This window comes from Zootoca vivipara, chromosome 5 (genome assembly GCF_963506605.1).
Source record: "Zootoca vivipara chromosome 5, rZooViv1.1, whole genome shotgun sequence".
Taxonomy (NCBI): domain Eukaryota; kingdom Metazoa; phylum Chordata; class Lepidosauria; order Squamata; family Lacertidae; genus Zootoca; species Zootoca vivipara.
In genome coordinates this window covers 16,438,652-16,454,020 of record NC_083280.1, presented here as the reverse complement: position 1 = coordinate 16,454,020, position 15,369 = coordinate 16,438,652, and the positions used below count along the sequence as shown (strand labels likewise).

At 39.0% G+C, this 15,369-nt stretch overlaps 1 protein-coding gene and 1 long non-coding RNA gene across 25 annotated transcripts in view; one reads left to right on the top strand and one right to left on the bottom strand.

Moving 5' to 3' along the window:
- Positions 1-5,637: 5,637 nt before the first annotated feature.
- MECOM (MDS1 and EVI1 complex locus) overlaps positions 5,638-15,369 on the bottom strand; it is a 490,680-nt gene continuing 480,948 nt past the window's right edge. For all 24 annotated transcript variants that reach the window (XM_060274382.1, XM_060274377.1, XM_060274375.1 and 21 more), the window contains 5 exons: positions 14,710-14,879; positions 13,439-13,568; positions 9,696-9,923; positions 9,104-9,290; positions 5,638-7,389 (listed from right to left, as the gene is read on the bottom strand). In XM_060274382.1, the coding sequence (XP_060130365.1) occupies positions 7,255-7,389; positions 9,104-9,290; positions 9,696-9,923; positions 13,439-13,568; positions 14,710-14,879 (850 nt within the window). In that variant the 3' untranslated portion in view covers positions 5,638-7,254. The remainder of the gene's footprint in view (positions 7,390-9,103; positions 9,291-9,695; positions 9,924-13,438; positions 13,569-14,709; positions 14,880-15,369) is intronic.
- Positions 11,843-11,980, top strand: LOC132592147 (uncharacterized). Its single transcript, XR_009557567.1, has 2 exons — positions 11,843-11,882; positions 11,913-11,980. It is a non-coding gene; the product is annotated as an uncharacterized LOC132592147 (long non-coding RNA).

Below are 15,369 nucleotides of genomic sequence, written 5' to 3'. Positions count from 1 at the left end.
GTTGTGAAAGTGACATGGACTGGGAATAGACTGAATTTCCCTATTGTTTTCCAAACAGTAACTAAGCTAGTAGTCATCACTGCATCCTGAACCTACCAACAACTTTATTAGAGGATCCTGCAAGAACCAGAAACATTTCTCATTCCACCCCAATCATAATTGTATAAAGCTCTATTGTTGTCATTCCCACCACCAACACCCTGCCCACTTAGCAATCTTCTTTAAACTTCGAAGTGCTCCTTAGGATTCGGCTGCTTGGGAATGGCACTGCCTACAAAGGATAACTACTTGCTACAGTCTAACAGGTTTGCTCCCTGCCCCCTCCAGTTACTTGGAGGAGTATCTTCTGATCAGACCTCCTGTAATGAGTCTCTGTAATGGAAGAAACCAGTCCCCTGTCGTTCTCCCCACACCGCCGCCTCCTAGCTCTGGCAAAGCAAAACATGCGCCAAGAGATTTCAGAAGCTGGAAGGTTGCCCATGTCCTTCCCTAGAACAAAGACAGGCACTTCATCTCTCACATGCAAAGCTTTACAAGGGGCACAGTTTTGCAAATGGCTGCATTATGCTTCTACATACCGCCCAACAATTAGCGTACCTCTCTGTGAGTTCAAATTGGGCCTGACATGTGCCTGTTTGAAGAGGTTCCCCAGGAATTAAAGAGCTACTTCCATCAGTTGACTTGGCTGGCCATAGGAAACTTGACACGCTGTTGAGAATTTTCTGCACTTAACCATGAAATATATCTGCCACAGGTATCAAGTGGGCTTTTGTGTGGGGTTTTTTGGTGCTGTAATCAGATTACAAATTGAACATTTCCATATGTGCATGCTGGCAGGTCTATCGCCAGCTATCTAATCTTTAGCTGCCCTCAAGTGTTAGTTTTGGGGAGGGGGGAATGACATGGAGTAGCAGAGATATTAATATAGTTTCTGCTTGTGTGAACATATGTTAATGAACTGAGAGCTGGGGCTCAAAACAAACAGCTGTTAAGAATTTTTCAGCATTCTTAGAAAATCAGTGTCATAATTACTGATAATTTAGCAGAATGACCATTCCCAGCCGTTCCCTCTGTTTCAGGAGCATGGGGATGGAGATGCATTTCATTGCTGATCATTCATTTCACTGAATTCATTTGCATTAAAAGCAGCCTGGAAAGTCTAAGGAATTTTTGCCATGTCAGTCACCCAGAATTTGATGTGAAATAAACAAAAGGCTGTTTCTACTCAAGAAGCTGAATGTTTTATCATGCAAAACATCCACTACAATTTTAAAAGCTTGATACCTTAACCTGGCAATCTGCTTTCTCCAGTGTGGTCCACTGCAATCACCTTCAGTCTTTTCAGACCCTGGAACCACTGTTTTATCACATCCCTATTTTATGGTTTTCTTTTTAAATTGTATATGCTGTTCTTCAATATAAATATTTCCAGGACAGGGGAAGGGAAACAACAATAGCCAAAACAAATACATAAGCATAAAGCTATACAGCAATATGACACCGGGGAGGATGCAACGTAAAACAGTCTCAGCAATATTAAAAGTCCTGGGAAAATACAAAACTCTTTTTCTGGCATCAGAAAGACAACACAGGTGCGAGAAAATGCTCCCTGGAGACAACATTCCACAAATCTCAAATGACAGATGCACCTAGCAGATGCCCTCAATGCTCAGGCAGGTCCATGTTCCAGTACCCAAATTCTAAACCATTTACATCTTATAAAATGTCAACACTTTGAACTGTGCCCAGGTTTCAAGACTGATTATATATTTTCCTATCTCCTAGTCACAATTAGTAGCCTAATCTGCAGTTTTCCAAGGCAGACTCATTACAGTCTAATTTATAGATTATCAGGTAGGTAGCCGTGTTGGTCTGAGTCGAAGCAAAATAAAAAAATTCCTTCAGTAGCACCTTAAAGACCAACTAAGTTTATATTTTGGTATGAGCTTTCGTGTGCATGCACACAAGAAGTGTGCATGCACACGAAAGCTCATACCAAAATATAAACTTAGTTGGTCTTTAAGGTGCTACTGAAGGAATTTTTTTATAGATTATCAGAACATGGATAGCTGTGGCCAGGTTAGCCCTGTCCAGGAGGGATCACAGCTGATCTACAAGTCCTCAGTTATTGAAAAATGCTATGTACCACAAATGCCACATGGGTTTCTAGTGACAAAGCTGGCTTAGAGTAGTCCCATATCGAGAATATAATCCTTCAGGTGAAGTGCAGTCCTTTACAAATCAGGTTGAACATCACCTCCCTGGGGAGACCTACCAATGTTCCTCCATTTTAGCTGGATTGATCTTCAGTTTATTGACCTGCTGCTGATCTCAAACAGCAATTCAGCACTCCTACTACCTCATCTGAGTTACATATAAAAGATAAATCTAGTTGGGTGTTATAAGCATGCTGGTGTTACCTTACTCCAGATAGAGTAGGCTAGGGACACCGTTTATGGATGCAGAGGTTCCGATGCATGCATCCATATTTGGAAGATGAATTGTATGCATTTTTTTAAAAAAGGTACAGTCATAGCTGTTAGTTGTTTGGAAGTTGGAGAAGGTTCAGTTCAACGTCCCCACCAAGCAGCTGCTCAGCTGAATTTTGGCTTTTAAAAACAGACGCTATGTGCAGGGAGGACATGCTCCATTTAATTGGGGTGTCTGCATTGTATAATTATTATGTACAGCTGTTCTTTCAATATTGTACTTTTGGAGAGGGGATCATAATCTGGAACTCTATGTAATTAATATTAATAGAAAAGAAAGCAATGGCACATACATAAAGTTAAATGTTAGTCTAGTATTACAAGCCAGTTTCCAAATTCAAGGTGTGAGGAAGAAGCAGGTTGTTTTGATCTCTGGGAGGAGTATAAACGAGTATCCAACAGTTGCAGGGAGACGGTCAGGCTGGCAAAGCTCAGAATGAGGTGAGTCTTGCAAGAGAGGCTAAAAATAATTATGTTTCTTCAGCTATGTTCGAAGCAAAAGGAAGAACAAGCAAGTAGTAGGTCTGCTGTGTGAAGACAAAGAAATGCTATTGGGTGACAGAGAGAGGGCAGAACTGCTGAACATCTCCTTTGCACTGTCTTCACTCAAAAGGAAATTGATTGATTGATTGATTGATTGAATTTATATACCGCCCTATACCCAGAGGTCTCAGGGCTGTTCACAGAACAATGCAGTGCCCAACCTGGTGATAACAGAATAAACAATGTAAGGAGGGAGCCAGGGATCTGGAAACTGAGTCTTATGAGGGATGGTTGAAGGAATTGGGTATGTTTAGCCTGGTAAAAAGGAGACTTCAAATATCTAAAGGACTGCTCACATGGAGGCTGGAGCAAGCTTATTTTCTCCTGCTCTGGAGGATAGGGCCCGAACCAATGGTTTCTGAGAGTGCCATTTCTTTGTGAAGGAAATACCTGTACTTTGTTGTCTAGTGTGCGACAAAACTCAGATTTCCAGGTGCTCAACTCTTTAAACAATATTTCAAAGCACCCTTTAAAACATCAAATACATTAAAGCCATTGATTACATGTCCTGTTAATTTCAAGAGTCTGGCATGGTCTCAGATTGATGTATTGAATGGTAATATGCACCCTTTATTTTGGATTTTTATTCTGCTTCACTTACTTGCTGCCACATGAAAGTCCCTTAATAACATTTACAGTACTGTACATTAGAAGTAACTTGAAGGTTTTTTCTGTGATCAGTTAGCCTGTGATAACAAACCCTACGGTCACTTTGGTCTTGGATATACAGTATGTGATCATTAATCAAAGGTTGAAGAGAAAAGAATAGGAAATAATTAGAAGTGTTTGACTCATCACTGCTTCATTCACTGCTGCAATTGTGCAAATAAATGGACATTATGTAGGAAAGGCAGACATAGGTCAAGTGCAAAATAAATTAACCCAAAAAAGTGACTTGTCAATTACTGTCTGGCTAAAATACTCTGGGATTCCCTGCCCATGAAAATATATTGTATGAGGCAGGATAACATTGGACCACTAAATTCCAAAGCAACCTCTGATACAATTGGTGTAAGGAACAAGTCCAGCACTTGTACTTTAGACACTCAGTAATGATGATGATGATGATGATGATAACCCACAAACAATTCTAGAGCCAGGAACACCATGTGCCCTTTTCCCACTGTAGTCACTCACACCTGGCTACTCCTCTACTTCCAAAGTAGAGTCTGCAGCAAAGTGAGGCAATATAGCCAGAATTGGAAATAAGATACACAATGAACACATCAGACTGCTTTCCACTTATGCAAGGGCTCTGTGGATGCTGACATAGGGATCTTATGGAATTTTTTGGCAGTAGGTCCAGCACAAAGGAAATTCTTTGCAATACATAATTCACTTATTGAATTCATTACTACAAAATGTGGTGTTGGCCACTCACTAAGTTAGTTTTGTAAAATGATAAACTCAGAGGATAGGTCAATCAATGGCTGTTCAATATTTAAATATTCATACGCAAAGCCTTGTACTTCTGATGACAACATAATTGGGCATCCAAAAGGAGATGGTTATGCTGTGTAGATGGTTTCCTGGTGTGCTTGAGGAAGAAAATACAATTGTTTACTCTGTGTGTTGTGGGGGGTGTGTGTGTGTGCGCGCGCGCGCGCGCGCCATTAACTTTCACAAAAAGAGAACATTAATAATACCCTCATATGTTCTGATTGTAGTGGTGGCTGGTCCATTGGGGCTGGTAGTAAGGAAGGCAGGAGGCCAAGAGTAGGTGAAGCCAGAACCAGTGACAGGCAGAGCCAACTAGTTTTGCCACTATCAGTCTCAGTATTGAGTTCTACGAAGGCAATACTGAGACTAAGAAGCACAATGCCGTCATCCCCTGTGTGGGTTGTAAAATATGTAAGCAAGTGGGATCTAGCTGAGGGCAGGCTGAAGTTGATGCGACAGTGTCCCATTTACCCTAAGGGATCTGCCTTCACTGTTTGTTTGGTAACCTGCTTTCGCTTATTCAGTCCTAGATTAGTCTAGTCTAGACAGGGACTTTTTGCCAGGTAACCAAAACCTTAAATAAAAAAATCTACATATATAAACAATTTACAGAATAAATCAGTTTCCCCCGGCAGTCATCCCAGGTACCATAAGATTTTGCAGATCTCCCTCACTGTGGGTAAAAGAGGTCTGGCCTTACAATCCCCTCTCCTAAGCAGCATAGGAGGCATTCCAGGGTTAGACCATTCCCCAACAAGCCGTAGAATGGTGGTCCACTCTCCTCTCCCCCCCCTCTCTCTCACAACTAACACCACTGACAAGGGGAAGTGTTGCCACCTCCCAAGCTTCTGCCAAACTGCCATGCCAGTGTGGGCCTGGGAAGGCTGTACATGTTTGACTGCCTTGATTCTCTCTTCCCCAACCTACTGTGATTGTTGTAACCATCTTATGTCTAGCATTTGTGATTGTTGAGAAAACAGAGTAATCGTATTGATTGCTCTAGACTTCAGTATTTTGAAGGCCAACAGGGATGTGGGTTTGCTTTTGTCCTTTTGCAAAAGCAGAGTTTGTGTGCAGTTAGCAATATTGCTAGTAGGGGAAATTTCATACAAATGGTGTTGAAATCCATTCTATAGCCAACAAAACAAAAGGCCAGTGAAAATGATGTCTTCATTTTGTAATCCTTTATTTTTTTAAATTTGATCCTCCCATAGTAATGTACTGAAATGCATAACAGTTACATTGTACAAAGCATTTAAAGAAAGTACCTCAACTTGCTGGTTATTTCAAAATGAGATAATAAACAAAAAGGAAAATAAAATCTGGTCCCTCACCAAAAGGGCGAAATTCTTGGCCCCCTCCCGCCCCTTCCCACAAAATAACTGAATACAATTCATTTATTTATTGGGGGTTTTCTTTTTTAAACATAAGTTTGGAACACTTCATTTTACAAATAGGATTAACATGAACGTAACATCACACAAGCTCGCAGACAACCGGCATAAAATATTGGGTACAGTTTTTCTTTTTTAATCAGAAGAATCATGCTTTCATGAAGAAAAAATTAGAATGCTTTATACATTTGAATCATCTTTGCTGTATTACAAAAAAATCTCTAAATCACCTCTATTCATTATTTAGTTTCAGTAAAAGGAAAAAAAATGATAGTAAAAGAGGAATGTAAGAAATCTTTTTTAAACACTGTTTGCACGAACATATATGCAGATCAGTTTGCCTCCTTTTTTAAGTCCATGGGTGCCCAGAAAAATGACGTGGGGTGGGGTTGGAGAAAACTGGAACAGTGCTATTAATTTCATATGAACAGTGCTACATTTAGCAAGAGTGCTTTTTTCTTAATCCACAAACAATTGTTTGCCAACAAATAAATACATGTACACGCAATACCAATAAAGAAAGAAATCAAGAGCAACAAATGAACACCAACAAAATAAAACAAACAAAACAGTGACATGATTGTCTAAAATTAAAATGCCATTACATTGATCAGGGAAACATTGAACTACAGTATAGTGGTATGTTTGATGACTGTGGTCTTTTGCATGTAGTATGCTGAAAGACTCACCTCCTTTAATTGCTGAACACTCCCAAGTTTTTTTTCTTTTTTTACAATATACACAGACGTCTTACATTATTGTCTCATGTGGTTCTTTATTTTTACAATGCAGTTCAGAAGGCAAAAGTTAAGGAGGGGGCAAAATATTCCTTGTCATTAGGTTCTAGATTAATGGTTGATGTACATTCGAGGGAACAGTTCTGTCTTCCTTAAATGGTTTCAAACGCATAAAGCATAGATGAAGAGGATTTGTATAGAAAAGCAACTGTTCCTAATTTCCTAATCCTGCCTACAATTAACATTCTACATTTTGGGGGGGGGGGACTCAAAAAGGAAAAACCAATTCTGTTTTAGTTTAAAGGAGTGCTAATGTGTGTGTAACAATACACGTCTTAACCCATAAGTCCCTCCCCAAGCAGGTGGCACGGAAGACACATATTCCCCAACAAGGTCTATTTGATCCATGTATTTTGAAAGTCGCATTGATCCTCAAAATGTCAGCAGCTGCCTTCGCTGTGCAAAACAAAAGATTGAGAATAAATAGTTTTCTTTCTTTCTTTCAAATCATTCAGTTTAAGGTCACCTGACTTTAAATGTGACCCATCAGATTTCTAAGGCATTCTGCTCTGCAGTCTTTTAAATAGTCTTCTAGCAAAGAGCCATGTTGCTAGTTTGGACTTGGTCCCAATCCTGTTACATTTGGCGGTGTCATACATGACTAATGGACTGGATGGCACTGGATTCTGCAGCAGCTCTTGCCATACTGTGCCACACATTGGATGAATTGTGGGGTGCAGAGTGGAGCGAGTCCTTGTCAGAGAGTGAAAGCATCATAGCAATGGCCTACAGTTGAAGAAGAAGGAAGAAGTCAAAATAAGATATTCAGTAATATCGTTTAGAGAGTCATAGTTCTATCATGGAAGAACCTTTTCATTCAGTGGGAATCAGCACCACAAAGTCCTCTCACAAGGTTTCTGAAGGCTCATGACAGCAAAAATGGAAATTCTGCTAGGCCTGTGTTGTTAAACCCTTTGGATCTGTGAATGTACTTTACTTTATGGGCCCCCAATGTGGCAGAGGGAAGAGCCCAAGAACTTCATATACCATATTTACTCGAATCTAATGCTCACCTTTTTTGGCCAAATTACGTTGTGAAAATTAAGGTGCACATTTGATTCAATGGCACATTAGACCCGAGTAAATACGGTAGTATGGAAACAAAGAAAAGGCAGCTGGGGGCATAGTCAGAAAGGCAGTCACAACAATGTTTGGATAGACAAGGGTATTTTGCCTTCTCTATGCCTCCCTTGCAGCAAAAACTGGTGTGTTTCCAGCTTGGCCCTCAGTTGAGCAAAACTGCAGTTATTTTGCCACTAGTGGCCAAACTGGCAACCCTTCATGCCCCACAGTTGGAGAAATGCTGCACTAATGGGGTTAATTGCCTTGGTATAAGAGTGTTTGTACAGAATAATTCAGTGATTTCAAAACCTAATTACATGACTATGGTCTTTACTTCATGGAAGTAAGTTAAGAGGATCCCCGTGGATTTCACTGTGTTGTGGCCTGTTCCAAATCTTCTCCAACAAGTTTAAATGAACTACCGTAATTTGTTAACCTTTGCAAAGTAGAAAACTGACGAGGATTGTCAGTATTCATGGGCCTACTGGGGACATTAAAATTTCTACTAGCATGTGAAGAATGGTAAGCACACTTGACTCCTTTCCAGAAAAGTATAGTTTCAGGTTACAACTAGACAGCCTAGCCATCTCAGTTGTACCAACCAGTAAAGATGAATAATAGGGCCAGTACAGACTAGCTTGTCTAGGAATACGGGAACGGAACAGACCACAGGATTGTGCTCTCCCTTTCTCTTAATATCCCATTCTCCAGTGCATATTTCCTCCATCTATCTTAACAAATGTCAGGAATTACAACGGCACCAACATTAACTACGGTTTGCACTAATCTTTATTTTTCTTTAAAAGTCCTTAATTTACAGGTGTTACAACACAAGGTCAAATCTTCTTAGCCAGGTGTGAAAACCTGGGTTTGGAAACAGTTTCAAAGAACAAACATCACTGTTAATGTTGGTGGTTGAACCGGTGTCATTAGCCTGGATATATTTGTACTAGTGAAGAAAGGGAAATGAGAAGATGCATATGATCCAATGGTGTCCTCCTGATCTCTTAACTGCAGTTAAGCAGTGTCTGTCCATCATTTTCTCAGCACCAGCTCGGTTGTATGTGGTGCTGATGCAGCAGCACTTGTTCATCCACCATGGGCCAGAAAAACAGAGGTGCATTAACCCAAAAGGTCAAACAAATTGAGGTGGCCTTTTGAGGTTTCTTACTGTTGGTATATGCAGCAACAAATGTTTTACGTTTTCAGTGTACATTTGAACGGGACTGTCTGCTCCTCTGCTACTCTCAGGATTATTGACTCTGCACTGGCCTTCTTTGACTCCTCCCAATCTATTGTTTCAGTCCCCACCATCACTTTCCCCACCCTTCCCAAGCAGATTACAATTTATCCTGAAAGTACAATAAAATAGATTTACCTGGGATTTGGACTTGCGACACAATGGCTGCTTTAAGTCTTCTGGCAGATGGGAGGTGCTAAACGCTGCCAGTTCAGCTTCACTGAACTGGCTTTCTTCTACTTTCCTCACTTTGAGGCTATCGGTGAAGTGCCTTATATGGTCCAACGCAGAAAGTCCAGTTTTATTAAACTCATCTTCCTTATACCTATGAAACGTCCAAAGATTGGCATACTGATTGGTTTTGAAAAGCAAATTATCAGTGATTTTTTAAAAATAGTAATTGAAATATTTTGTCTGGTCTTTCCTTTAACAGACTTTGGGCAAAATTGAGGGCATAATAGGCATGGTTCTTTTTAAAAATTAAATTCTTAACCATATGGTTAGGTTCTATTGATGTAAATGAAACTATAAAGTGTGGCTAACTTTCTCTGGATCACAGACCTTAGAAAGCTGCTCAGTTGCACAATAGTTTTAATATTCCAAACCTTGTCCACAAATAATTATCTACAGGCATATTTAGGTCAACCTGCAAATACAGAACCTGGATTAAGTCCTAGAAATTGGGAATTCTGCTGTATTTTCTACCATCTTGCTTTGATCTTGCTCCTACCTGCCAGGAGAAGTCTTGCAATTCATTTCCAAAGCATTTGCTTCTTCATAGTCACCCTCTTCACATATGTTGCTTACAGCTGGTTCTTTAACTGACCCCCCTGTTATCTCACTTTCTTCATCTTCTTCATCCATCATTACTTCATCTTCTGCTTCTTCATCTTCCAACAAGTCTGAGTTCTGGTTTGTCACCAGAGTCTTTTCATCCTTAAAGTGACTTCCATTAATTCTTCAAAAAAATAGATATGAAATGAAAACAAAATTACCTGTTAGCAGTTGCAGAAACAGGACCTTGTTTTCTAAACTTTGTTTTGCATTAACTATCCCATGGGTGGTAATTGCAATAATTAAAATCAATAACCACTCTGTTCACTTCATTAAGTGGCCAGTAAGCCTTTGAAGATAGCTTTTCTCACTATTACATCTGAGTTTTAGATTACTACATTTCATTATTCTTGAAAGTAAAATTCCAAGCATAGCTACCATTGACCAAAAGGAAAAAAATATTCATGTTCTTAACTGTCTATCACTGCCCTATTAAACACAGGGCAATAAGCATAACAACAATCAGTAGCATACAATCTGCTTCACAGCATAGTTGGAAAGTAATGGGTGACCACTTCACAGGCTTGTTGTGAGGACAAAATAGAATAACAGTCTTGGGGCAAGGGTGCAATACATATTTCATAAATAAAAATAAAAATATATACAACAGGTTAAACCCATTTACATAAAGGCCTTCTACCTAGATCTTGGGCTTGCAGTGTGTATTGTGTTGGGGAGGTACCGAGCACTATGAACACGTTGGTTTCAAAGTGAAATCAATAGGCCTAGATGCATTTAATGCCATAAAACATTGTGACCTTTGTCATGGAGAGGCAGTCATGTGAATTACTGACACTGTTTAGTACTGCGCACCAAAAAAATATTCTATTTATTTTATGAAGCATTCTGTATAATTTAAATGGAGATAGGTTTTGATTGGTTTGCCTTGTTATCATAACATTTTAAACTCAAACATGTAACCAAATGTTCTAGTTCACCGGAAGCTCTCATTCCTTCTCAACCCATTCCGTAGAGAAAAATTACCCCTTTCTAAATACAAAGGAATTTCACTTTTCATCTGATTGCTTTTAGATTTTCCAATAAATTGTCTGTTAGGCTATATAAAATGAAACCACACCAGACATTATCCCATAATTGCCTAAATCATGTAGGGTTACCCACAAACAATAATCTTTTGGATCATTTAACAAACTTTTGTCTACATTGCTCAACACGTCTGTATTCCTTTATTTATACTTCAAAAAGAAATAGAATTTAACCAATTATCATTAAGGATTACAGGATCCATTAAATATGAGGAAATTATCTTGGAATAACCATAAAGAAACCCAAAATTTTGCAATGATCTTGGAAAAAAGTGACCATCATCTCACTTGTGGGTATCTTTGGCATCTTTTATCAGGATGCCCTGGCAGAACTTCTTGGACAGTCTTAAGAAACTATGAGCTATAAACCAGGGATTGCCAGATTTTTAAACCATGCCAGAAGAAGGCAGTTTGAAGTGAAAAAGGACTTGGATTTAAACCAAAGTAATGAAAGCCACATGATTAAAAAAACAGATTTGCTAATTATGCTTTTCATATGCAGTAATTTGCCAAGTATGAAATATCTATCAAAATTTCGAAAGGAAACACTGGATGACCCATCAACCTTTTTTCCCTTATAGACTTCCTATCAGAGGACATGTTGAGACCAGATGTGAAAAAAACTAACCCATGACAATCAAGCAAGAAGAAAATTTGAATGTGTATGTAATGTATTATCAGCTGCCTTCATGAATATATACCTACTAGTTTTGACCCAGCATAAAAATGAGCGAGAAACTTTAAAAATAGAAAGTCATAAGCCATATGCAATTTCTGCACTTGAACATGGAAAGCAAATTAATGTGAGAGAGAAGGCAGTAAATTTTAAAAATAAATTTGACCCAGAACATAATCACACACCATGTTACAATTCTGTGGAAAGCTTATGCTTATCCCCAATTCAAGTGCTGTTTCAAATCCAAAATATGCACTTGACATATGCACTTGAATCATATATTGATTTATAGTCTGTTGATGCATTAGAGTGGCTAGGGCAACCCAGTCAGATGGGTGGGGTATAAATAATAAAATTAGTAGTATAGTAGCAGTAGTAGTAGTAGTAGTAGTAGTAGTAGTAGTAGTAGTGGTTTTACTTAATATGCACAGTACACTTTCTTTACTGAAATGTGTAGTGGACAAAATGGGTGGCAATATAGTTTTACATTCATGTTGAACAATTATATTGATCTTCATTAGGAATGTATCCTTGCTACAGGGAAGTTTATGCCTCACCCTGGTAGTGCCCCACATTATGGATCCACTTGTATGCTTTTGAAACAGTATTTTATGAAATACACACTGTCTTTTCCAGCAGTGTCCCTAGTGATGCCATCATAAGAATCATGGCCTGCTTTAGCATTGCATAGGTTGATATAGTAAATCAACCTGTAAATTGATGGTTGGAAATGGTTCAAGCTTGCCTTTTCAGAGAATTTGTGGATGGTAAATTGTGGTGCAGCTGGCCCCCTCTGCATCTGTAACAAATGTCTCACTATCACACAATGAATACAGAGCAGCTTCTAGCTCTGAATCAGGTGTTTGGTTATATGCAAAAAGTGAAAATTGGTGCAAATCCCTGAAGAGAAAGTGATGTCCAATAAGATTACATGGGCATCCAAATGCTATATACTGCCAGAGGGTTAGTAATTTCCTTCCCAATTCCTCACCATTTGGAGGAAATTTCAAACTTCTCTTTCCTAGCTCAAGCACATATTGCTGAACTGGGAATGATTGAAACTTGCTAATGCATGAGACATTTCTTGTGAAAACACTGATTTGTATTTTGTATGTAATCCAGTTTGACCTGCTTACTTTGGCCACATTAACATCAGCACATTTAACTTTGCTAATTGCCAGGAGATCCAAACTATTTTTTCAAAAAGATTTTGTGAAGATACGAATTGAGTATATTGCTAAGGATAGTGTAGAAAACAAAACAAACACCTTAATTGTAGTAGTTTTGCCTGTTAAAAGTAAAGGGAGCCCTGACGACTCTGGGGCTGTGGCGCTCATCTCACTTTACTGGCCGAGGGAGCAGGCATACAGCTTCCGGGTCATGTGGCCAGCATGACACTAAGCCGCTTCTGGCAAACCAGAGCAGCACACGGAAACACCGTTTACCTTTCCACCGGAGTGGTACCTATTTATCTACTTGAACTTTGTGCTTTTGAACTGCTAGGTTGGCAGGAGCTGGGATCAAGCAACGGGAGCTCACCCCATCGCGGGGATTCAAACCGCCAACCTTCTGATTGGCAAGCCCTAGGCTGAGTGGTTTAACCCACAGCACCATCTGCTGTTTTGCCTGTTAGAAATGGTCAAAATTAAGTTAGTTTGGGGATTGCACGATTATGATAGATGTGTAAAACTTTATGTCTTGTATGTAATGGAGACAATCCAGAGAAAGTTCCGTGTAATCAAACTACAATGATATCAAGAAAACTCCATGACTGTGATTCAGTCCCACTGGCTTTAAAGGGAGTATGTCACCTTGATTTTGCCCAATTCCCTTTGGAAATAAGCTGGAAAAATAACACTTCAGCAGTAAAGAAACAACAGTTAACAAAGTCTGCAACACAGAGAAGTTGCACCTTACCTTTCTTCTGAATTGTTGTGGTTGCTATTCCCAATGAAATTACGAATTTCAGTAAAGTATGAGTCTTCTTTGTCATCTAGGATAGCACCTGTGCTTTCAAGTTCAGAATGAGGTGAAGATGTAGCGGTACCTTCACAGAAAAGTAAATATTTGGTTTTTTATCCTATCAGAATTATGCTAATTTTTATTAATTTGTTAACTGCTTTCTTCACAAGTGTCTCAAGGAAACATACAATAAAAACAGCAAAAGAAAAAAAAATAGTGCCAAAGTTCCCAAATGTCATCGTTGCACGTCTTCTCAAATCAAGAAAAAGAAATGCTTGATGAAACACACTAGACTATAATAGAAATGGTTCAGCTGGAAGTGAGCAAAACAAATGAAGAACTGGATGTGCACAGTCCTATGGACCCATCCCATCCTATAGGTGTCCTCAGGAAAGGATCTCCAAAGAAAGTTTCTCAAAACAAGAAGTGGGACAGGGCTGCCAGATTTGCTTGCAGCACAGAAAACAAGTGTGGAGAGAAATAGCATAGTTTACACAGCTGACTGCTACAATGATCAAAGAAACTAAGCATTCTGATTCTGGGCTCGATTAAATAACATCGAAAAATCCGGACAAAAGTTGTTGAGCTTTTTGTGGGAAATCAACCAAAGAAGGCAAAGAGTGATGCACACACACCCCGACGATGCTAATTTCACTGTTTGAATCGGTGCATATGGCAACCCTAGGCAGTTGCCAAGCCCTCTTAGGGTGACCCACCTCACATACTGAAAAGTACAGTATGATGCCTAGATTCTGCTGACGTTTATAGAACTTGTTGTATATTTATTTCAGAGTGCAGGCATCTGAGAATTATGTGTCTTAATTTTTCTCATTTTAGTCTTAAAATAGATGACCATTTTCATCTAATCCAATGGAGATAAACTTGGATATGTTGCTAGTTGTACACAATAGTCTACGTAACTTTGTCTATCAAAACTGGTATATTAGGCTGATGCTGCCCAGGTCTTACACCATACCAACTTCCTGGATCAAAATTCGGATCTGATTTCTGACATGTATTTAAGATTTTAGTCAAAAGTACATAAAAACCTAAGGATAATGTTCAAGCCCATTGAATTCTTCTGACATAGGAAGAGCCCTGTAATAGTTGTGGGATGGAAAGCATGATCTGCAGTGTCACAAGAATCCAACACAACAGACCTGTATGATCTCATGAATTCCCCTTAAATGATTTATTTTAATGCAGAAAGCATGATAGGTACATACCAGACATGTTGCCATTCTCGTGTTTTTTGAGATGTCTATCTAAGTTGGTTTGTTGGCCAAAGCACCGGTCACATAAGTGACATTTGAAGGGTTTCTCCTTATTATGGATGTTACGAACATGTCTCTGCAGGTTAGACGATATACTAAAAGACCTGTCACAGTATTTGCATCTGAAAACAAATATCAAATAAGAAAGTAGTATGTGGAATATAATTCAAATGAAACAAGAGAGCAACCATCTCAATTACACAAGAGATGTTCTAAGCCGCAATACCAAAATTTAACTCTAATTTTTTTAAAAATATGTATTTTTAATGGGATCAAACCAACATTGTACAATAAATCTTTAACACACTAACTCAGTGAATCATTGTACTAATTACAGGTAGGTAGCCGTGTTGGTCTGGCGTAGTCAAAACAAAATAAAAAAAAATTCCTTCCAGTAGCACCTTAGAGACCAACTATGCTTGTCATTGGTATGAGCTTTCGTGTGCATGCATGAAGAAGTATCTGAAGAAGTGTGCATGCACACGAAAGCTCATACCAATGACAAACTTAGTTGGTCTCTAAGGTGCTACTGGAAGGATTTTTTAAAATTTCATTGTACTACTAATGTTATTCCATTAAACTCCACCACAGTTTTGCTAAAACAATCCAGTA